General features: G+C 34.0%; 1 protein-coding gene across 2 annotated transcripts; it reads left to right on the forward strand.

Annotated features, from left to right (window-relative positions):
• Positions 1–3,728: 3,728 nt before the first annotated feature.
• LOC133189794 (beta-galactosidase-1-like protein 2) lies at positions 3,729–24,266 on the forward strand. Of its 2 annotated transcripts, XM_061325196.1 has the most exons (18): positions 3,729–4,065; positions 6,914–6,982; positions 7,350–7,445; positions 7,654–7,762; positions 10,843–10,935; positions 11,340–11,442; positions 19,300–19,458; positions 19,757–19,903; positions 20,000–20,083; positions 20,197–20,244; positions 20,592–20,656; positions 21,281–21,442; positions 21,683–21,778; positions 22,407–22,497; positions 22,707–22,794; positions 23,047–23,161; positions 23,793–23,909; positions 24,140–24,266. In XM_061325196.1, the coding sequence occupies exons 1-18, from the start codon at positions 3,812–3,814 to the stop codon at positions 24,227–24,229; spliced, it is 1,986 nt and encodes a 661-aa protein (XP_061181180.1). In that variant the 5' UTR covers positions 3,729–3,811; the 3' UTR covers positions 24,230–24,266. The 2 variants fall into 2 exon arrangements, 1 of the variants encoding a protein (XP_061181180.1); XR_009721528.1 differs by lacking the exon at positions 24,140–24,266 and having other exon boundaries at positions 23,047–23,415; positions 23,793–23,890.
• The last annotated feature ends 40 nt before the right edge of the window (positions 24,267–24,306 follow it).

Raw genomic sequence — 24,306 nt, forward strand, 5'->3', positions numbered from 1 at the left:
TTTGAGAAAATATTTCACTATAGAAATTAACGGAAAATGGAAATTTATTTTCAAACATCTTCCCCGCGAAACAACAGATCCCTTTTTTCCGTTTTTATTCATTCCAAAGGTTTTGTTGTCTCACGGGGGGGGGGGGGGGGACACGTGTTTGAAGATTAAAAACAGGAAAATAGTCATTTTATTACCAATTTTAAATGAGATCACAAATAAGAAATGTACTTTATCACTTTATCAATCTCACATGTTAAATCTTACAAAAGTTAAAACATACGGTGAGATTTAAGAGTCATTTATCCATTTTCATTTTCATGAAGGCGGGAATCGAGAGTTGGAGTGCGTAGTTCTTACAATAATAACAAAATTTGGCGGATTTAGGAATTTTTAAACTGTAAAGTCGAGGAGGGAGTAAATCGGAAGAAGGGGTGTTTCCTCTTAAAAACAAAACATTTAATTTCTGCATTTCGTTGCAGGCAAATAATTTGATAGCTTTTTTTGACGCGGGTAAGGGGGGGGGGGGCGGGTCACATACGACAAAAGAACAAACTTTTAAAAGGGTCTTGAGTAACATTTGTTGGTATATGTATTTATAATAGAAATATTACTGAAAGTTATAATAACAAATAACTTTTGCCTAGTTTAAAACATCGAGTAAAACTTTTGGATTTTCTTTTTACCCTAGGAAAAGTACCTATGTGTGGGAATTTTTATATGTGTCTTATGTAAATCGTTTTAATGGCTAATGTTCGACCTGTTAGATCTGTAAAAAAACATTCGTGGTGGTGGTGGTTGGGGGGGGGGGGGCGTAAACACTAAATTTCCAACATATACTATATACAGTAGTTCTCCCTTACGGAAGCGTATTAGTGCCACGTAATGTTTTTTTTTTAAAGTTGGCTTTGCCAACTTTAAAATTGGAAATTCCAACTTTAAAGATGAAAATTCCAACTTTAAAGTTGGCTTTTCCAACTTTAATCTTGGCTTTCCCAACTTTAAAGTTGGTAATTCCAACTTTAAAGTTGGCCAAATTCCGCCAAATTTTGTTATTATTGTAAGAACTATGCACACCAACTCTCGATTTCCGCCTACATTTTCCATCCATTTAATTCAATATAAATGGCAATTTGGACATAAAAACTTGTTTGAATGCAAGAAAAGTTCATTAGTATTAAGAACTAATTTTAAAAAACCAGTGACAAAAAGTTAATTGCTCTTATTTACAACTCCTTTCATAAGGGGGTAGAAAATTTTATTAATTGAAATCAGGCTGAAAACGTCACCATTTTCAAATACTCATGAAAATGATAATGGATAAATGACTCTTGAATCTCACCGTATGTTTTAACTTATGTAAAATTTAACATATGAGATTGATAAAGTGATAAAGTACATTTTTTATTTGTGATCTCATTTAAAATTGGTCATAAAATGACTATTTTCCTGTTTTTAATCTTTAACCACGTGCCCCCCCCCCCCCCCCCCCCCCCCGTGAGACAACAAATAAAAACTGAAAAAAAGGATCTGTTGTTTCGCGGGGGAAGATGTTTTGAAAATAAATTTCCATTTTCCGTTAATTTCTATAGTGAAATATTTTTTTCAAATTAAAGATTTATATCTCTTTGTTTTCCCAAATAAGTTATGTTTTACATACATAGATCTAGAGGAGGGGGGGGTCGTTGGGAAGGGGGGGTTCCAGACCACCCCCTGGAATTTGTAGAGTTATTCAATGTATAGACCTATACTACACCAACTAAAAGTGACCTTGGAAACCCACCCACCCCTAGAAAACGCGGATCCGTGTTAAGTTGATATGAAAAGTCAGAGATATGAAGCATAAGATGTCAATCCCCCCCCCCCCCCCCCGCCGAAATAGGTTTTTCACGTTTAGTTGAGGAGTTTACGTTTTTTTTTGTTTTGTTTTTTTGTCAAGAAATTTCTGGGTTGGATTTTTTTTTACTGGGGTGGGCCCCTCCTGTAAAAAAAATCCTGGATGCGCGCCTGGTTTTATGAAAATTCACATAAATATCAATATAAATATGAAAATTTATTCAAATATGTGTGGCAGTTGGCAGTAAGCAGTGAGCAGTTGGCAGTAAGCAGTGAGCAGTTGGCAGTAAGCAGTTGGCTGTCGTATATGGAATTCCATACGACACAGTTCAAGCTTTATCCTTTTGTTACAAAACATTTTTTAAAAAATTATTTTTCTAAATGACCTTTTACCCATGAGGGAATTAGTAAGTGAAAAATGATACAATTGAATCAAAGCCAGAATAATGTTAGACACAACTAAAGGTACTATGAGTGAGTTCAAAATATATAATAATTATTTGTAGGATTTTTTTTGAATGAAATAGCTAATATCCGTTTTGCATTACATTTTATTTTTCTGATAGTGACCTTGAGCTTGTCCAAAGGACCTTAGGTCAAGATCTTGACATCCCCAGGTCATAAGTAACCTTTGTGTCAGGTATGGGTTTCCAATCCTTTTCTGATACAAAGTTGAGCAGATAATAATTTAACGGTTTTTGTGCTGTTGACCTTTTTCTTGCTCAAATGACCTTGGACAAAGGTCATGACATACTAACTGGTTATAAGCATTCTTTGATTGATGTACAAGCATCTAATGTTTCTCTCTTAAAACGATCATAAAATGATTTTAAAAAATACACATTACATGTATTTTGCAAGTAACCACGAACTAACCTAAACCACCCGTATCAAGGACATGGCATTCTTCCAAGTGATTTTTTTTTTTTTTTGTTCCTGTGAACTTTCATTTCACCATTAAAAGATATGACTAGCACAGGAATTAAACATTTCTGCCAGTAACATTGAACTTGTAAAAATGACCTGGGTTAATTAGAATTTATGACAGACCCTCAGGCCGTAAGTAATATTTGTGTGAAGCATGAAATTCCAGTGTTACTTTATAAGAAAGTTATGAATTTACTCAACTTGTACACTTTTTTGCCAGTGACCTTAAACGTGGCTAAATGACCTTGATTAAAGGTCATGACACACTCTCATGTCATAAGCAATCTTTATGTTAAGTTTTGGGGTACAAATATCTTTTAATAATTAACTTTCCTGAAATAATTGGTATTATTATCATGTTTATGAGAGAACTAATTGAAAATGTTTGATTTTCAAATCGATTTCGAATTACTCCCATGTGCATTTTGATATTCTAATGACATGAAATGATTAGAAAATTCAAATTAAAACACACGTTTGTTACATAAAGACTGTAAAATTTTCACAAATGTTTAGTTGGAAAAGCTCACACTCTCTGTGTGTGAGCAGATGAATATTAGAATTCTTTTTATCATCTCTGGATTATACCAACTTTAATGTTGGAAGAATCGTCATATATCTTTTCAAAAAAAACAAAACAAAACAAAACAAACAACAACAACCAAACAAAACAAAAAACAAAGCAAAACAAAAAAACTATATTGACTAAAATCTTGATAAGTTTTTGAAAAATGCATTTTATTAATTTAGAGCTTTATTCGACCAATTAAAGTAAGATTACAACTCGTTTGAACATTTAAGTGTTGTTTTGGATGTTGACCTTTCTTCTTGTCCAACAAATGGGTCAAATCAGATAAAAGGCACTTGAAATTTTATTTAGAAAATGATAGGATTAGTAGCTTGGTATGATAATGGATGTAGCCATGTACTCAAACCCACACGGTGCTACCAACTTAACACCTTTACGCGGTTTTTCTCTTCTAGAGATAACCAAAGTCACTCTTATCTAAGTGCAGACGACAGTGCAACGTCTGCAGAAGACAGCAACCTGTAGAGAACAATGGACACGAGACTCTGCACCTCTGCATGTGCCACTGCAATAACCTTCTTGCTTATTACCACTACGTCTGCACAGATTAGTGATTCTCCCTATGTGAGTAATGGAAGTTTGACATTTCAGAACCGAACTTTTTATTTGGATGGCAATCCGCTACATATTTTGAGCGGAAGTCTGCATTATTTTCGGGTCGTTCCGGAATATTGGTGGGACCGGATGCGGAAAATGAAGGCATGTGGACTCAACACTCTCACACTGTAAGAATTAAATAAGCATGATCTTGCAGTCTCACTTGAATGGAAATTTACAAACCTCTTCCCCTCTGAAGCTATTAATGATAAAGTCTCCTCTATGACAGTAATTTGTATAGAATAAGAAATTGATATTTCCTTTAAAAAGTGTATCGGATGAGCATATTCCTCACGCTTATTATCGATAATTATTTCTTAATATAAGCCTGTAAATGTCAGAAATTGCAAACTGAGGAAGTTGCAGATTTGATTTATCCAACAGATTGTGCCAAGGTTTAGATGTTTATATCTAATATTTTTCATTAATTCTAACATGTTTTTATGCCCCCGTATCGAAGATTCGGGGGTATATAGTTTTTGCCCTGTCCGTCCGTCTGTCTGTCTGTTTATCTGTTTGTCCGCAAAAACTTTAACATTGCCCATAACTTTTGATTGGTTGGAGCTATGGCTTTCATATTTCACATGTATATTTCTTGTGACAAGACCTTTCCTTGGGTACCACCATATTTGACCTTGGAGTTTGACCAAGTTTTGCAAAATTTTTCCCAACTTTAACCTTGGCCATAACTTTTGAACGATTGGTACTAGGGATTTCATACTTCACATGTGTATTTCCATCGTAGGATACCCACGGGTGATCTCGTCTTTAATCATCACCCGTGGGCAAACTCGCCGAAAAATCGTCGTATGTAATTAATATGCGTGGGTCATTTGATTGGCTGAACAGAGTCGCGATGGCAAATCAACGAATTAAAGTTCAGGTTATGTATGTATGCTCGGCAATGCCAAAACTATTCCGTAGTTAAAGGTGCTTGGACACAGATTTGAAGTTAATATTTTCTCAAATTTTCTGTATAATTTCATGACTTATATGTTACTATAGCATTTCATTCTAAAGTAAAATAAAAATCTTACTTCATCTCGAAGTTATTGAAACTTCAAATTTCTGGACGCGTTTGATTGACACATCCTTGCACTTTCACAAATTTTAATTTTATTTTTAATACTTAAGAAAAGTGGCAATTTTGTTGTGTATTAATGAAAAATATTAAAACTATAATCCAGAAAATTCAGAGTAGAAATGTTCGAAAGCAAAACCCACTCACAGTATTGACAGTCCGTGCTCAGTGGTGTGTGCAGACTTTAACAATTGAACACACCCTGTGAATCGTAAACATTAACAATAACAGAGCTCGTGCCCTGTTTACAAAAACAGTTTACGTTTCACGGGTGTATTCAATTTGTTAAACTCTGTACACAACACTGAGCACGGGCTGATGATATTAGTGAGAAGGTTTGCTTTCGCACATTTCTACTCTGAATTTTCTGAATTATAGATGTAATGTTTTTCATTAATACACAACAAAATCGCTTCTTTTCTTAAATATTAAGGATAAAGATAAAATTTGTGAAAGTGCAATGATGTGTTAATCAAATGCGTCTAGGAACTCGTAGTTCCAATAATTTCTAAATAAAATAGGTTTTTAATTATATTTTCGTGTGAAATGCTATTGCAATATATAAGTCGTGATATTATACAGAAAATTTGAGAAAATATTAACTTCAAATCTGTGTCTAAGCACCTTTAACAGGCCCTAGTTAACACACCGATTGCTAATAAATCCACTCACCGGTGCATTTTGCAGTTTGAAAAAGGTACTCCTTTACAATTTCTGACTGGTATTTAATGTCAGTGACCTGTGCGAATTGACTTTAATCGTTTTAAAACAAACTTCGTTCGTTTTAACGAGCGTCAAAATGTTTACCATAAATAGCAAACTAATAGACGTATTTTCAAAATTGAAGAGTTCCAACTTTTTGATTATTTGTCTATAATCAACAAATTAGCATATTTTACGGCGATATTTCAACGAGTTTGCCCACGGGTGATGAGTAAAGACGAGATCACCCGTGGGTTTCCGACGATGGTGTATTTCTTGTGACAAGACGTTTCTTAAGGTACCACCATGTTTGACCTTCTGACATTGACCTTGGAGTTTGACCTACTTTTGAAAAACTTTAACATTGGCCATAACTTTTGAACGGTTGGTGCTAAGGCTTTCATACTTAGCATATGTAATCCTTGTGACAAGACCTTACTTTGGATACCAACAACTTTGACCCCTTGACCTTGGAGTTTAACCTACTTTTGTAAAACTTTAACATTGGCTATAACCTTTGAACGGCTGGTGCTAGGGCTTTCATACTTCACATGTGTAATTCTTGTGACAAGACCTTTCTTTGGATACCAACAACTTTGACCCTTTGACCTTGACCTTGGAGTTTGATCTACTTTTGGAAAACTTTAACCGTGGCCATAACTTTTGAACAGTTGGTGCAAGGGCTTTCATTCTTCACATGTATAATCCTTGTGACAAGCCCTTCCTTTAGATACCAACAATTGTAGCCTATTGACCTTGACCTTGGAGTTTGACCTACTTTTGATAAACTTTAACCTTGGCCATATCTTTTAAACGGTCGTTGCTAGGGCTTTCATATGTCACATGTATATTTCTTTTGAGAAGGCCTTTCCTTGGGCACCATTAATTTTGACCATTTGACCTTGACCTTGATGTTTGACTTACTTTTGAAAAATAACCTTTTCCATATCTTTTCAATAGTTGCTGCTAGGGCTTTCACATTTCACAGGTATATTCCTCGGTACAAGACCTTTACTTTGGGTACCAGCATATTTGATTTGCATTTGAGAAAGTTTAACGTTAAAAGTTTAACGTTCGCTATAAGTTGCCTTACGGGGGCATCAGTGTTTCACAAACACATCTTGTTATCCTTTGCTTTTGCGATTATCAGTTTTAGAATAACAACACACGTACTTTATACTACTTTTTTGCAGTTATGCTCCTTGGAATCAACACGAGCCATACCCCGGTAGTTACAATTTCAAGGGAATTCTTAACTTACGGTAAATGTATATGACAAAAATATATAATTGTCGAATAGAAAGGATAATAAGAACAATCCTTGAAACTGATAGATCTGATGTGTGATCTATAATAAAAGGTGTTAAACTGAAAAATACGTCAAATTATTGTAAAAATACTCATATTGGTCAAGTTTGAAGATTAAAGAATAAAACCATGCTATTAAGATATAATGAGTAGTTGCAAGAAATCATGACATTAAATCATCTTTCATATTTTATTCTTGACAATATGCCGTATCCAAAAGGAAATTTATCAATCCCTGACAGACCAATTTTAGCGACAAAAGATGCTATTTCCGATTGATGCAATTTCCGGTTACTGTTTTAATATCCGGTTACTTTTTAGGAGATTCATCAATATGGCCCAGAGAGCGGGACTGTACGTCATATTCCGACCAGGGCCATACATCTGCTCAGAGTGGGATTTTGGGGGTCTTCCTGCGTAAGACAAATTTTGCTATAAGAGAGAAATCTTTTCGATACTAGATACATTTATTGATATTTATTTGGAAATTAAAATAAGTGGCCTGTAACCGTAGATTTAAATCCATCTTTACTTTTAAGATAACTTTATGTGTGTGGGCTTGTGTATTTTAGATGTACTTCATACTTTGATTTTCGTAATTTTGACTGAATTGCTTTTACTATAGTTGGCTGTTACGGGATCCAGATATGAAAGTTAGGACAAACTACCATGGTTACCAATCACATGTTAGAAGGTACTTCTCCCGACTTATCGCCGAAGTTTCAGATTTGCAGGTACATGTAAAGGCTGAAATTTTACATCTCTCTGGGCAAGAATAGTTAGGGGTCTGACAAAATACGACGTAAGAAACATGATTTTTATGATCCATGAAAAAAAGTTGAATTCAGTGAATTTAAGGTACTGATAATGGGTGAATGTGTTCCCCTAATTAATTTCTTCCTAATTGTTGGTACTTTAAGTAAAAATTATCTTAAAATGTATTTGATATAAATCGAAGAAGGGGAGTGATGTAGATATTTTTAAGGGGTGTGTTATTTTGCATCTTCGCCAGCCAAGGATTTTCGGTCCATTCCGATCCCTATAAATGGGAGTGGACGGGAACCATTGGCTAGCGAAGATGGTTATATTGCGGCATTGGATGAAAACACCTAATGTATGTGACTCCAATGTCTAAATTATTGTCGTTGAATATACATCCATAATCAAAGCATTGAATTGTTGATACTTGACGTTCTTCGTGACATTATAACACGGCTCTGCTGGCAAATTGAAAATCGTGAACATTAGCGCGTAATGAAAATTTTTCTGCACAGTTGTCCGTATTATGATACGTAGCTGTACGTTTGTTCAAAAAAAAAAAATAATAATAATTACTCCTCATAAAGTTTTGGTCCGATTTCAATAAAAACCAGTAGAGTTACAGTCTCGTCAAAGACTTTTGGTTAAACTCTCGTGATTTGTATAACCTTGATACTTACACGTGTAGAATAGACACGGTTAAAGGTAATTGACCCGCGAACATGTACGTGGAAGTCAAACACAATCGCTAGAGTATGTAAATAATTAATTTCACTGCACATCATAAAACACATAAACTGTCAAATCAGTAATGCAGATTTACCAATACTGATTGTTTATGCATAGTTATTGATTATATTGTTTGGCAAAAGAGGAAAAATCTTCGAAAGTCTTTTGAGAATGACTGCTGATGAAATAATCACCAGACGGGTATGAGGGACGTAACTACTTCGTACATGCAAATAGTTTAACATAAGTAATATTTGGAGTGTTTAAGACGCTAGCTCGAGCCGCGCCCTGCCCTATGTCTCTCATATAGGAAACGGGTATATTGTAATGACTTGTCATATGACCTTTTCTATGACCTCACTAATTTACAATAATTGAATTTATGTATTTTTCAAACAATCAGATAATTTGCCGCAGGTTGAAATGCAGGCAGATTGTAACCAGTCACGACGTACAGGCAGAGCTTGTCCGATTGTTCGTGTCCAGTTCATTTTGTGATCGGACACTTGTCCGATTGTTCGTGTCCAGTTCATTTTGTGATCGGACAAGCCAATTCTCCAGACACACTTTTCTGAAAATTTTTAACCTTTATGGAATAGTGTGAATATGGAGAAAAAAAATGACAGATTTCATAAAACACTGATTTTTTTAAAATGCACTTGTAAACATAAAACACTTAACATTACAACTCTCAGGGCTCAGTCACACCCCCATCAGATACCGCTAATGAACGATACAATATTATGGATTAAATCAATTGAAATGTGTTTTATTTCATGATTAAACAAATTTTGATATGTGAGTTTATCTAAAACCCCTTCATTCTTGATTATGATAAAATTCAAATTATTTCTTAATAAGGGCACTCGCTTCGTGATTGGGAGGTGCCGGTTTACCGGGGGGTTCGATTCTCGTCACCGGCACTGCGTCAAACCTAAGCCGTGAAAATAATCGTAGGTGGTGACTGTTCCTTCGGCACTGAAAGAAGGTCACGGATCTTTCGGACGAAACCTTAAAAAATCGAGGTCCCGTATCACAGTAGGCGTTGTCACAATAAAGAACCCTCACTCAGGGTTTTCAATAAGGGGTGACAGGAGGCGATTTTTCACCTTTTCAATGATAGGAATTTGCCGCTTCAATTTCATAGCTGGCAAAAATAAATTATTTTGGAAATAATTCTAAAACAGCCTCTTCAAATGGATAAAGTCACATCTTCACTTTAAAATTATTGAAACCCCTGCTCACTGCAATAAATGTAATGAAATAACACTGAGTTCCGAGTAAAGGTCATCTTCGCTAGCCAAAGGGTTCTGATCCGCCACTCTCCTAACAATCGTGGAGAGTAGCGGATCAGAAACTCTTGGCTGGCGAAGATGAATTTGAAGCCCTTCACCGGTATATGGTGACTTTTCATATGAGTGAAACGTTCTCGAAAGGGACGTAAAACAACATCCAATCAATATTTTCTTTATAACGTACTGTTCGTAATCGGACAAGTAAAAACTTAATTCAGACAAGTTACATTTGTTGGCAATTTTCCGATGGAAAAGTGAATATCGTAGGTAAATGTTGAGCCATGGCCATATGAAAGGTACAGATGTAATAGACTGACAATATTACTCTTTAAAATCATAATTGCGGAATTATTTTTCATTATCAGTATGATTATATGTTTTTCTTAGATACTGTTTCCCCACATTGGTTTAGAAATTGTTTATGTCTTTTTTTTCTTTTTGTTTCTTTTTGCTTAGTGACTGTTTACTCACATTTTCATGAAGAATTTATGAAAATCGATATACATATACATTAAAATGATGTGGAAAATATATTATCCATCGGCTGTTATTGATTATCTCGATGGAAAAGCAAAATATTTTGACACATTAAAAAGGCGTTGAAAATGTATTTAAGGGCAAAGTATTTCGAAGAAAATGTCTAAAAGGGTTAATAGAGGAATGTCTGTTAATTGCTTTTTGATGATCTGGTTCAAAACTGAAAAAAAAACTCCAAAAGATTGGGGATGGGGTCAACATGCACAATAAAAGCATGTACATGTAGGTCTCAATTCTGGGACCGTTCATACCAATTTTTTTTTTTTGTCATCATTTTCAAAAGTGTACGTACTGTAGTACGTTGAACAGTAAAAGGAAAACACAGCGGTGTCGTGACACGAAGTACACTGTACATACATACACATGTGTATAACAGTGAGAGCTACTTGTGTACAGTAGTCTTCTTGACTTAGACGTAAAACAACATAGAACCAAATTTCGGTTACTATCTTGGATTTTAATCAATTAATCAGTATGTACTTTCTTATCTTCAGTATCACAGAGGCGGACCTATCATAGCAGTACAAGTCGAAAACGAGTTTGGTTCCTACAGTAATGACACAAAGCATTTACTGTTTCTTAAACAGGTCAGATTTCTCATTTCAAGCCATTTTTAAAGCCACTTGAAATGTATTAAACATATATACATATCGGATAATTTTGTTCCAGCAACTACTTTGTGCATTGTGTGTTTGTATGTGCACGTAGGTATGCATGCAATTTAGCTTGCTTTAGTTTGGACATATTAATTTAAGTACATGTATTTTGGTAACAAGTATTTCGACAGTCAAAGAACTTGCACTGGAAACCTTAAGTATTGTACACACTAAAACATACTGATCCTTTGCAAGCACAGCAAAAGATAAGTCAGCATTCCAATTTAAAGTGTATACCAACAGGAAAAGTGGCCGTTAGCCGCATGTAACCAGTAAATCGTGTGATTTATGCTGTATACGAATGTATTTAGATGATTTCAATAACTTTTCGATAGATTTTGGAAGAGAACGGTATACATGAACTTTTCTTCACGTCTGACGGCTTCTACAATTACACAGAGGGCCTGAATGGACTGGACAACGCCCCGTTCTATACAGGTGCGATACGATTAGTTTAAGCACAGGCACTTGGGGTATGGACCCCCCCCCCCCTTTCCATTTTTTTTCCTTTTTAAATCTGGGGTCGAGTCACCTTTTTCCTATTTTTGTATTCTAATATGCACTGTATGTTATCAATAATGTAACCCTTTTGTCTCTATATGCTGTTTTTAAATATATCGTTTTCGACTGATACATAAAAAGATGTATCAGTCGAAGACGATATATTTAAAAACAGTCTCAATTTTTCAAGAGAATATAAAATCTTCTAAAAATCTAATGAAGAAGAACAAAGTTAAAGTTAATCAGTGAGCGTTGTGACACATGGACCTCTTGTTGAAATTGGGGAGCCAATTAGAAAAAAAATGACAACTTACCTGAAAAGATCTTTGACAACAAGCCAAATAAATAATAAATATATAAAAAGGGGGGATTCTCCAGACTCGAAAATACTATTTCGAGAGTGTGGGTGGTCAATTTCAATTGTGTTCTCTCAAGCAAATTATGTTATCAATACATAACCATGTTGCGGTTTAACTATACAACAACAAAAAGGAGATGGGGGCAACCGACCTTTCGATAAACATTTTCAAAAGTTAAAGGTTATGTTTTGAAAAAAGTGGGCATGGGTCAGACCCCTATAACCCCCCCCCCCCCAACACACACACACACACACGATAATTTGTGTTTGTGTCGGATGTTGCAAAAACCGTCCACTATTTCTCAGAAAACAGGAGTTGATTGACATACGTATATCCGGCGTTTTTGAAGAATTTAATTTTTTTTGTTTAAATCAGAAAACGGTAACTTGACAATGGAGTTAAGATATAATCAGGTCAAGGTCACTACTTGTGACGTCATTGGACAAGGTTAGTTAAGTCCTGGCATCTTGTGACGCAAATTGGATCACAAAACCCGTTGGTAGATAGCTATTTCTGAGTTAAATACTTTCAATCCTCAAACAGCTATCATTAATCATTGTAGCTTAGCAAAAATTTTAGTCATACAATGAAGGATCTGACAATTCACATCTTTGTAGTTCCGGACGTTAAAAAAATCTTTTCACCATTATTTCTGCATTCCTTCTTTATGTCTTTTCATTTTTAGTTTATTTTCGAACACTGGGGTCTCTTAATCACGATATCCACGAAGGAATTTCCTGCCAGGTGTAAAAGGCACAGGTGTTCAATTAAAGAACGACGTATTAATCTAGTTTAACAGTATACATTTATATATTTTTACTGAATCAACCCATATGACATTTATGTTGTATAACTTTGATTTGATAGTCCTATTCAAATACTGTTATTGTTTTCCGATATATATATATATATAGAGAGAGAGAGAGAGAGAGAGAGAGAGAGAGAGAGAGAGGATATTCAATGTTTTGTAGATGAATATGGAATTTATTTCATGAGTGGGACAGGATTTTTTTTTTTTTATTTTCACGAGTGCGAAACACGAGTGAAAATATCAAAAAATCCTGTCTCACGAGTGAAATAAATTCCATATTCATCTACATAACATTGGATTTTCTGTTTATTACATTTTGAAATCTTTGATTTTCCCTTTGCCTCTGTCTTTTCTTAACAGTGTCATAGGCTTGATGTCATAGTTGAGAGGTTGAGACGTCATTGCTTAGCAGTTGTGTGATTGAAAACATTACATAGCATGGATTTTAGCAACATATTTGGGAAGAAATTTGCAGTTTTAGCTCTATCAAGATGCTTAGTTACTATCTCTATCTCATGACAGGCCAGAAATTATTTTTTACTTACTTTGAAATCCTTTCACACTGTGAGAGAATATCACTTTTATTCAATAAATAAATCACAGTATTTCACTGTTGAAAATGAATAAATATATATATTACTGATTTTAAAGTATACATGAATATTTGATACGTTTTCACAACAATCACATGGCCGCAGGAACCGGGGGGGGGGGGGCTGAATCATTGCTACAAAGATATAAATGTCAAATGTTGGTTAATTACAGACGATTCTATGCTTTAAGTTTAATAATTATATTTTAGACGAATGTAAAATTTCCCATTTCTCCTAAAGCCAACATTTCAGGGGCAAGTGCTGAAGCATGCAGCTGTAAATGAGGAAAACGTTTTACAGGAGAGGTCATCTGTAGAATTTTACAAGTGAAAAAACAAACAAACAAACAAGAAAATAAACAGCCAAGCTCCTTTATAAGTACCTTAATTGTCTTAGATGACACAGTTTAACATTGAAATTTGAACCCTTTCTTTTTACTTAAAAAATGAATTAAAATGAAAGAAAACCCTGTTCATTCGCATCTTTGGCGCAAAATATATTATACATGTATAATGATAAATTTTCTGATAGTTTTTGGAAGAAAATGTTGTTTATATAAGCGCAAGCGGACACTTCAACATCGACAAAACTTATAAACTATTCTTCAATTGATTGTTCATCGAAGACTTACGGAACATTTAAAGCGAGGTATTTTCCAAAACGTATGCGAACTTCGTTGTGTTGTAAAAATTTGAGAAAGTCTCTGTTCACAAAAGCATATACAATGGCGGCGCACAACCCCCTGGATGACATAAAAATGACAGCTAAGTGTTGAACAACCTGATGCATTTTTAACGGAATGTGAGTAGGCACGACCACCAGGGCACAGGAGATGAACATGAACACGAAGTAGACAAACGACAGGATTACTTCATATTTCAATTTGAGGCGGTCGTAAACTTTTTCCTTGTATGCAGACATATGAAGTCTTACCATCGCCAACAAAAGAAAAATAAACGTGGCGATCAGGATGAAGAGTTTGTAAATGTCAACAACCCACATGACTGGATGTGAGGTATGGTCGATCCAGCATTGCACTTTGTGGTCAACTACTAAGGTGACAACCCATAGCGTCAAAGGGACGATGGGTAGTCCCCATCCAACAATGCAATACATTGTAAAACCGGAAGTGCACAAGTGGTCTGCTTTGCAAAGAATTTGTAAGAAATTCGCATCCATTGCAATCCAGCCCAGAAACACGATTTCTGTGTACTGTGTAAATGTGGCCAGGAATTTGCACACAAAACTCATAAAGATTACGGAGTTGATAAATGAAATGTTATTCAATTCATAGATGACCAAAACATGAGTTGTCATTTTTGCCAAAATGTCCAAAATGACGGCTATGAAAAGAGTTTTGTGGATCTTAACATGAAGTATCGTATTGACAAATTTTGGAAGAATGCAGTAGTACAGTAAAAACACAACGGTGATACTCAGAAGTGATAAACAAAGAAGAGACAGGGCCACTGCACTCATTGTCAACGCTGATTTCCGGATATGGTCGTCAAACTTCCGGAAAATGTCTATTTCGTTGGAGATGACGCATTCAGCAAAGTTCGTCTTTGAGATCGTCACGATGGACTCGACAATTTCCTCCCAGGTCCCATTTCTGCCACATTTCCGGACTGCCTCCTTACTAGGGTCGAATCCATTGAAGTTTGGACATTTCTTCTTAATGGTTTCCCCTGCCAAAGTGGGTGGCCAACACATTAGGCCGTCGTGAATACTTCCGCAGTAAGTCACATTATTAAAGAGAATAGCTTTATTTCCCTCTATACATTCTTGGTCACTGAATATCAGGTCTGAGGCATTGGTATCTGACATCATAGTGATAACATGAGGCCCTAGAAAGAAACGAAATTTTTGGTGCTTTTTAGTGAGGTATTTTTATTGATCTATGTAAAAAAAAAAAGATAAAGGAAATACACAGGAAGAAATAAATAGCAAGAATCAATATCAATTCAAAAATTATTATTTATTTTCTTAATATATTACAAGTTTTTTTTACACCTAGAAAAACACTATTTGGCTCCAAAACGACGGAGGGTTGGGGCAAGTCTCGCTTTTGTGTGGGTTCAAGCTCCTTCAAGAACCAACATAGTGAGGGGAAAAAAATAAACAACAAACAAAAAGGAAAAAAAGAAGCGATTTTTAAAGACTCGATCATAATTATATAATCATCTTGAATAACTTTCTGGAACATTTATATTTTTTTGACAAAATTTTCTCAGGAATGCAATCACCGTTTACTAATAATTTTATAGATGCCAATAAATATTTCCAAGAATTTACGATATAATCATCGTCTGGAAGATAGGTTAACAACAAAACAAATGTTAACATGTAAATGAATACAAGAACTGAAATGATTAAAAAAAAAAATTAACATTACCTTAATATGCCTCAATCCGAACACTCTTAGCTAAGAATACCGACTGCTTGCATTGCGAAGTGAATCGATAAACATCACAACCAAACAAGCTTAATGGAAACAACACCAAAGGGTAAAATACAAATACCTTGTTTATAAATTGCCAAATTGTTCTGGGACCTAGTAATTGAAGTGACTTCGCTTAATTACTGTTACCCACAGAAGATCTCGCAAACGAGTCGTTTGTCTTCATCCGCGTGCCAATTCAAGCGTGACCACTTTATCTTACATCATTTGGGTTAAATTTAGCTGAATCTTGTTTGATAAGTTTTTATATGTGGTAGGTATGCAGTTATTTTAATTAGTTTGAATGAAATAAATGGGTCATCACATACTGAGAATGCAGAAAGTAGAACACTTTCGACCTTAAAATCAAGTAATCTTTTCCCTTCTATTTTGCGATCATGCGATGTTAGAATTGTTGGGAAAATTGTTAACAATGAACACGAATGTATTTTCAGATGGAATGAAAAGTAAAGAGATTCCAGATGAGATATTTTTTTTAGATAAAATTAAATATATTTTTCCGGCTAGTATTTCTTTATTATTATTTTTCTAAATTGATAAATAAATTTAGACTAACAGCTGTTGACAGGCTCGGTGCAAATTTGTATAGAGTCTTGACAGGTATAAAAATAAAAGAATTCTTTCAGTTCAAAAGCATCATTTCCCCTCAAGAGAGGAGGCACTATCAACGATAAAGATTGCAGATTTCTGAAATAAATCAAATTTTTAACAGTTCTCATGCATCACGTCAGAGAACGGCATATATCTCGCAAATATAAACGAAAGCTGTCAATCTTATTCAGGTTGATGAGAATGGTGTGAGAGTGGTAACTTTTATGATATAAAGTGTGTTATCAAAGGATTTTTTCCTCAAGTTTATTGCGTGTCTGTGTGTATTTCATTATTTAATGTGAAGTATATTTGTATTTTTAATAGTTGTCTACATCTGCCTTCTTTTTATAGAAAGATATTAGTATTCAGAATAAAAATATACATAAATTGTTTTGCAACTTGTTTTTATTCTCTGTTGAGAAGTTGATGGCTCGTTTTTACTCCTCCTCATTGAGGTACAAAGAACTGTCAACTTCTCAACAGGGAATACAGTGTTCTATGTGTATTAACAAGCTTAATGTACAAAAGAAGCTAAAGAAGTAGGGGTGAAAACCTTAAAGACCAACGCAGTTCTAACTATTGCATTTCTAATCCAGATTGAAACTTTTTTTTCTTTTTGGGGACTACTGCTTTTACACTCTCTACGATCGGCTCATACATTCACCTCTGTCGTTGGCTCGCGTATGTCACAGTGTTAAGCACAAGAAATAGTGCGTTTGTTTTAATTCACTATAATTAAATTCATTCACTAATGTTTATCTTTTAAGTTTATATTTACTACGTAGATATGGAACTATTAATTTAATTTGAAATAATCCTTGGAATAACATTTTTTTTTTACCTTATGTCAAAAATCTTGGTGTCTGAGGTGTCTGAGAAATGGAACAAAAGACAACTCTGCAAGGGAGATTGCTGCTTTTATTGCAGGAAAACAAATGATAAGAGAATTCGAAGTGTCTTATTCTACTTGTCGTACACAAGAAGTGTCCATCACTGTGTCCTTAAAATAGCGCAGTTCCTTCTGTCTGATTTCTATTTAATTTGAGTGATCATGACACAGTTATTCATTTTCACTCCATGCTGATGACGTTGTTACCAAACGCATTATCACGTGATAACATCTTCTGCAATAGTTTTCACTCTATTTTGATAAGGCTTATTTAAATCTAACAGTATAATAACTAACAATTTGGGTTTTCTAGTAAACAATAAACAGCTTTGCTACTTTTAGAAAATTATTTATTAAATTTCAAAACCTATCTCCTCCTTTAATTTTGCCTGATTTCGTTGAAAAATTTAAGATAAGTGTAAAATACGTCAATATTGTTAAATCTACAAATCAATTTTGCATTTCAATGAAATGCTGTCACTAAAGATATAAGAATGTTGTAAATCATACTAATATGCTTCTGCGCTTGGACTCTGATTAATTTACTAGCCTTATTTCAACGAACCTTGCTAAGAGTATATCACGCATCAATTAAGATACAGCATCTTTTATATTTGATTTCGAAAAGAATAATTCTGAAAAAATCCAATATACTTCTCCTCTTACATTCATTGAATGAATTTGAACTTCGATATTAAATTGCAAAGACTGCTTCAAGAAACACAATGTGCGGATTTAACAGTTTGATGAACAGTTATCGGTGTTATTAAAATTCAAATATTCCAAAATGTTCTCCTCTTCTCTATATCTTATTTTAATATCATTAAACAAAAGCTCTCTAGAATATTCTTATATGAGATATTTCAATGATAACTCCGCACTTTTTGTCCCATTTGAAACTAAAACCTGTTGCCTGTTCGAGTTTATATTACATGAAGATTTCACTGTATCGATTTTTAAGTTCGAATTAAAGATAAAACTAAACCTTATAGAGAAAATTCAAATTGATCAAGATGCTGCTCGTTTTTTGGGGGAGATTGTGTACGCATACGTTACTTACATACGAAACGCCAAATTAATACATATTCAAATATTTGTACATATCTTCAAATCAATTTTACCTTTCTCCAAATGAATTGAAGATGGGGTGAATTCAATTATACTTATCTTTAATTCATTTGTTGATAGGTACAATGGTTTTTAAGATTTACTAATACATGTACTAAGAATTAAAGATAGGTATAATTGATTTAAAGAAAGGTGCAATTGAATTAAACCTAGGTTTGGAGATAGGTAAAATTATTTGATATGTACCTATCTTCAAACATTTAAGAACAAACTAAGAATTAAAGATAGGTATAATTGAATTTAAGGATAGGTGCAATTGAATTGAATCTATGTATAATTGATTTGTACCTATCTTAACACATATTTAAATATATTGATTTGAAGATATGTACAAATATTTAAATAAGTGTACTTATTTTCACCTATCTTTAATTCATTTAGACTTGTCTTTAATTCAGAAGTACCTATCTTCAATTTATTTGGAGATGAGTTCAATTACTCGAAGATAGGTACAAATATTTGAAGATAGGATCAAATATTTGAATATATGTTAATTTGGCATTCCATACATACATTGCTTTAACGCTATTTGCCAGCATCAGAATATTTAAAAAAAAAAGCGATAATATTTTAACATTAAAAAATATTTTAATTTTCTCTAAAGCCAAAACCTGTTCACCGCAATGTGAGCGTATTTCGCACAGAGCAAGCACTCTTTTCGATATGATAGTGTTTACTTCTTTGCATCAAGTATTGACCAGGAAACATCGAAGGGAAATATTTTAAGAAATTGCCAAATGCTGTACATTTCCTACTAAAAAGTTATCATCTCATCATTCTGTCGGAACTCCTCTGTACAGACGGGTTACAGAGTACACAAACTGTCAGTTGATGTATAGAGCAACCAATAAAACCGGAATTTTAAAATCGTTGATATAATTTAGTGATTGTCAGGCAATGTTAAATATTCTATAATTTTTTTTAGTTATGTTGTTTTATTGCGATTATTTTTTTTTTTTCAGAAGCGTTACCTACTGTGAATTTTCAGGATATCGCCCAGGGGGAAGAACTTTTCCGTAAAGTCGAAGCGCTTAGTGATGACTTTCCTTTGATGGTGACCGAGTATTGGTCCGGATGGTTTGATTACTGGGGTGGCTCGCATCACACACAGTCTCTTAATGGTATACCCCTTCCTCAAATGCATAAATATATATTATTTTGGTTCCGAAAACAAGCAACTATATAGAAAAATGAACCGACGTATCAAAAATGAATGGGCTAAAAAAGGGCTACATTAATGAATGTTTATAAGTGGCTGTGTAACTCGAAAACCCGAAACTATATAATATGTTTATATAATACCTGGTAGTACTAGTCATCTGATCATCACCATCTGAAATAAACGGGATGCTAAAAAAAACTTGTTCTTATTTTTTTAAGTTCAGATTTATTCAAGCATCATTATTTTTCAATTTATAGACTTTGGCAGCACATTGACAGCTATTTTGAATCGCTCCGCGTCGATAAACTTCTATATGTTCCATGGAGGGACGAACTTTGGCTTTATGAGTGGGGCTAACTGGGACTTTGAAAAGAATACACTGAAGACTGACGTCACTTCCTATGGTAGGTGGTATATTATGTTTCATGGACGGACTTTATTTTAAATAGGAATTCGGATGATGTTGATGATAATGATGACAATGACATCATGATTTACAGATTACGATGCTTTGTTGACTGAAGCTGGTGATATAACTGAGAAATACAGAATAGCTAGACAGATCATCCACGAAAATATTCACGGTAAAACAACAAGCAACGTAAAGTATAGTGGTTTTCAAAGTGACGAGCTACGGCAATTAAAATTTCATCATAAACAGCATAACAAAAGAACAACATTTTGTCGAATATTTCAGGGATGCCTGGACGTGAAATACCCTACGACACGCCCAAAGAAGACTTCGGTAACTCAATGTTTCCATGATAAAGTACTTTAAAAAATATCAATCTTTTTAAATAATAAACCAGCAGTTTCTAATTTTGCCCACTCCTTAAATTTTAAATGTTATTATGAGGTGTAAATCTGAGTACATTTACTTCTTTACAAAACCAGTTTAAATGATTAGAATACATAAAACTTTATGAAAGAAACTATCTATGTAAGCGACCATAAATAACGAATGCTGAATAACGATTAATAGCACAGACGTGGAAAATTCAGTCACGCTGCACTTGAAGAAATACCATGTCTATAGATAAATACAACGCATATATGAGTTCGTGTATATATTTCTTCAAAATATATTTGCAGGTTATGCAGGTCGTGTTCACATCAAACACTACATGCCGTTAGAAAATATCCTAAAAATAGCACAGGTAACACCAAGCAAACTCTGTACTGAGATGCCTCCTCACCTTAAAAATTTTGTTAGATCTAGAATGTACAGGCCTGTAGAATGCGGAAGGGAGGGGCAGGGGGCTGCCCCCAAATTTTTCGATCTGAGTATAGTATTTGGCTGTAGTAAATATTTTCATTTAGATGTTAGTCCCCCCCCCCCCCCCTCCTTTTTGTGGGTGTAAGGTCGAGCACTGGTGGCAAATTCAAGGGTTTTTTTGCCTTGTCAGATTTTCTTTGGGAGGCTGCCCCACTCCCATTCCACCCCAACCCCACCATTGCTACGGGCCTAATGTATATTTCCTTTGAATTTCAATTTTTTTTAATCTGATGTTTTCCTCTCAAAAAAGGAGGGCTACATTATTTCAGCTAATGTTTTGTCTCAAACAAATCAGCTAGACTTGTTTCTGCAGAATAAAATGTTTTGACTGTATCATAATAAAGAAAACTTAAAAAATCTTATTGTACGAAGTATAGTTTATTATTTCTCTGTTTTCTTTATTGATGCGTTAAAATATACCGATTTACATGCATCAATGCAGTAAAAAAAAAAAAATTAAAAATCAATAACAAGAGACGATTTTTTATCAAACTTTTTCCTTTAGAGAATCCGGATGAATAAAACCGTTCCTATGGAGCTTATACCATTACACCCGGTGGACAATGATAGCTTCAGTGGACAGATGTACGGGTACATCTTATACCGGGCCAACATTACCCACGGGGATAACCTGACCTTCACAGACTTCCCCAGGGACAGAATCGAGGTCAGCTCTACTACATTTAAACCTGTCAATGCTATCTATACCTTAGATACTAGATTATTAGATATCGGTATCTAAAAGTGTTCAATTATTCATTTAATTATTTATTTTTTATGGTCTGTTGAAATTAGGTATCGCATGAATCTGTTAATTTATTACATGTTTTTAGATTGTGTAGATGATTAAATATATCATACTGTAATTTCTACTTACATAATACATTTTTTTTGGTTTTCAATGCAGGTATTCGTTGATGGTAACTCTGTTGCTATTCTGGAGGGAATGGTGGACAATGTAAACGTTAATATCTCACTGGGACAGTACAGTGGTGCCTTTCCGGTATAAATGAAATTCTGAATGCTACTTTAGAGGCATTAGGATATATATAAGAATCTTGCATGACTGCTTTTGTACACTGACTTGATTGCACAACTTGGAGGATATCCCTGTACACAGTGTTCTTATCAGAGTCTAAATTCTTAAAAATAATGTTCCCTAGCGCCAGATATACAGATGAAGGGTATTGGTTGAATGAAGAGGAGAGTTTAATATAATCTTCAACGAACTTTTATTCCTTGTATTCGCTTGCAATTCATACTCGTGTGAACTTTTTTCTGCATTTGCCTAGGTTATGACATGTGGGATATGTTATTATTATATATTTGGCCTTGACATTTAACCTCGGAGTCAAACACATACATGTATCCTAACTTATGCCTATGATTTGTTATATTATTAGCATAACCTTGTACATAAAAAAAAAAACAGAAGCCAACACTGACCTTGACATTTGAATTCAGACAAGAAAGGAAGTTTTTGCGTGTCAAAACATAATATATCTACCGGTAATTTCTCTGTATATAAAAAGCACATTAATAATGGCAAGAGGAACGAATAAACCAAACATACGCACACAAAAAGTGAAAACGAAGCAAGTTGAAAAAAAATTAAAATCGTTTTCTTGTAGAGAGAAAGGGTGCTTGACATTTTAGTTGAGAATAGGGGACGTGTGAATTTTGGAATTTTTGGAGCGAGTGTCCTTGACGAACAATTAAAAGGTAAGAATTTCAGAGCAAACTTGGACTATTCATCACACAAATCTTAGTATGAATTAAATTAAATAACAAAAGGGAAGTAGGGTCAGATGCTACATTATGTAAATCAAGGTACACTAACAATTAAGTGCCTATTTTTTTTCATTGGGTCATATATTTATCGCCTATACTCCACTAGATTGCTATCTAAATAATGAGTATTCTTCTGTTAGGTTTGGACAACAACTGTTTTTTGGACGGAGAGGTATTGGATGACGTCGATATTTACCCCTTGGAATTTGATGAAGACTTTTACAAACGGTAAATGCCGCAGTGGACTGAATTTTGATTACTGTTTCAACAATATTGATCTTTAATGCGGTGATAGCTTAGATGTTTTCAAGATCTGAATTTGTTTAAGTGAAATATTAAACAAAATCCCATCTAATTTGTGTTGAACACAATCACTTGACTGCCCTAAACATATTGCAGTGTTCAAAAGAATTTCATATGTCCTTTTTCTCACCAGTTTAATTTATAAATGAAATATTCCTCATTCGATACTATTTGCAGTCTTAAGAATCAAACTGAATGGGAGTCATACAACAAACAGAGAGATCTACCCGGGTTTTATCGGGGCCATATGTTCATCGCCTATACTCCACTAGACTCATATCTAAATATGAAGGTTTGTATCGGGGTCACATGTTCATCGCCTATACTCCACTAGACTCGTATCTAAATATGAAAGTTTGTATCGGGGTCATATGTTCATCGCCTATACTCCACTTGACTCGTACTAGTATCTAAATATGAAAGTTTGTATCGGGGTCATATGTTCATCGCCTATACTCCACTAGACTCGTATCTAAATGTGAAGGTTTGTATCGGGGTCATATGTTCATCGCCTATACTCCACTAGACTCATATCTAAATATGAAAGTTTGTATCGGGGTCATATGTTCATCGCCTATATTCCACTAGACTCATATCTAAATATGAAGTATTGTATGATGGAACATTAAAGCATTCCAACATAAAAAAAAAACTATTTATCATACAAATCTGATTTTAAATATTTTAAAAATGTTTCCCCGTACTTATATTGTGGAGTGATGGGTCGTCTCTACAGTGGACATTGTTAGACACGAGTTATAGTGATGATGTTTTTTTTTTTTGTTTGTTTGTTTTTTTTTAAAAAGATAAAATAATATCCACGCATTACTTACATTAACAATGAATTAAATGGGTGTAAAACGGCTAAATCGGAGAGGACAATGGTATTTATTTCCCTCTGAGTATTTTTTTCCCATTTATAGGGATGGACCAAAGGTTTTGTGTACGTCAACGGAGTTAACTTGGGTCGATACTGGAATAAAGGGCCCCAACAAACACTTTTTGTACCGGGTCCTTACCTGAGACAAGGATTTAACGAGGTAAAAAAAATGTTTTAAAAAGTTCACAACAAAACGTAAATATTTTTTTCAAAATTTCAATTGACATTTTAAAAGTCATTATATATATATATATATATATATATATATATATATATATATATATATATATATATATATATATATATATATATATATATATATATATATATATATATATATATATGTATGTATTGCATCCTAATTTATCATGACATTTTTATCTGTTTCAGATCATTATCTTTGAACAACACATGTCACACAACAGAGTAATATTTCAAGAAACATATATTTTAGATGAGCTTGACGAAGAAAATACTTAAAACTGCTTGTCTTTTTTTTTTAATTACATTTATCCCTTTCATTTATATCCTTACAACATGTATCTATTTTTTAAGTA

This window comes from Saccostrea echinata, unplaced genomic scaffold (genome assembly GCF_033153115.1).
Source record: "Saccostrea echinata isolate AGI-Se365-2 ecotype Australia unplaced genomic scaffold, CSIRO_AGI_Sech_v1 ptg000001l, whole genome shotgun sequence".
In the NCBI taxonomy this organism is placed as follows: domain Eukaryota; kingdom Metazoa; phylum Mollusca; class Bivalvia; order Ostreida; family Ostreidae; genus Saccostrea; species Saccostrea echinata.

Coding starts and splice junctions, on each gene's coding strand:
- LOC133189794 (XM_061325196.1), top strand. CDS start 3,812: ATGGACACGAGACTCTGCACCTCTGCATGTGCCACTGCAATAACCTTC. Junction 19,904..19,999: donor GACTGACGTCACTTCCTATG/GTAGGTGGTATA, acceptor CATGATTTACAG/ATTACGATGCTTTGTTGACT. Junction 20,657..21,280: donor ATATCCTAAAAATAGCACAG/GTAACACCAAGC, acceptor TTTTTCCTTTAG/AGAATCCGGATGAATAAAAC.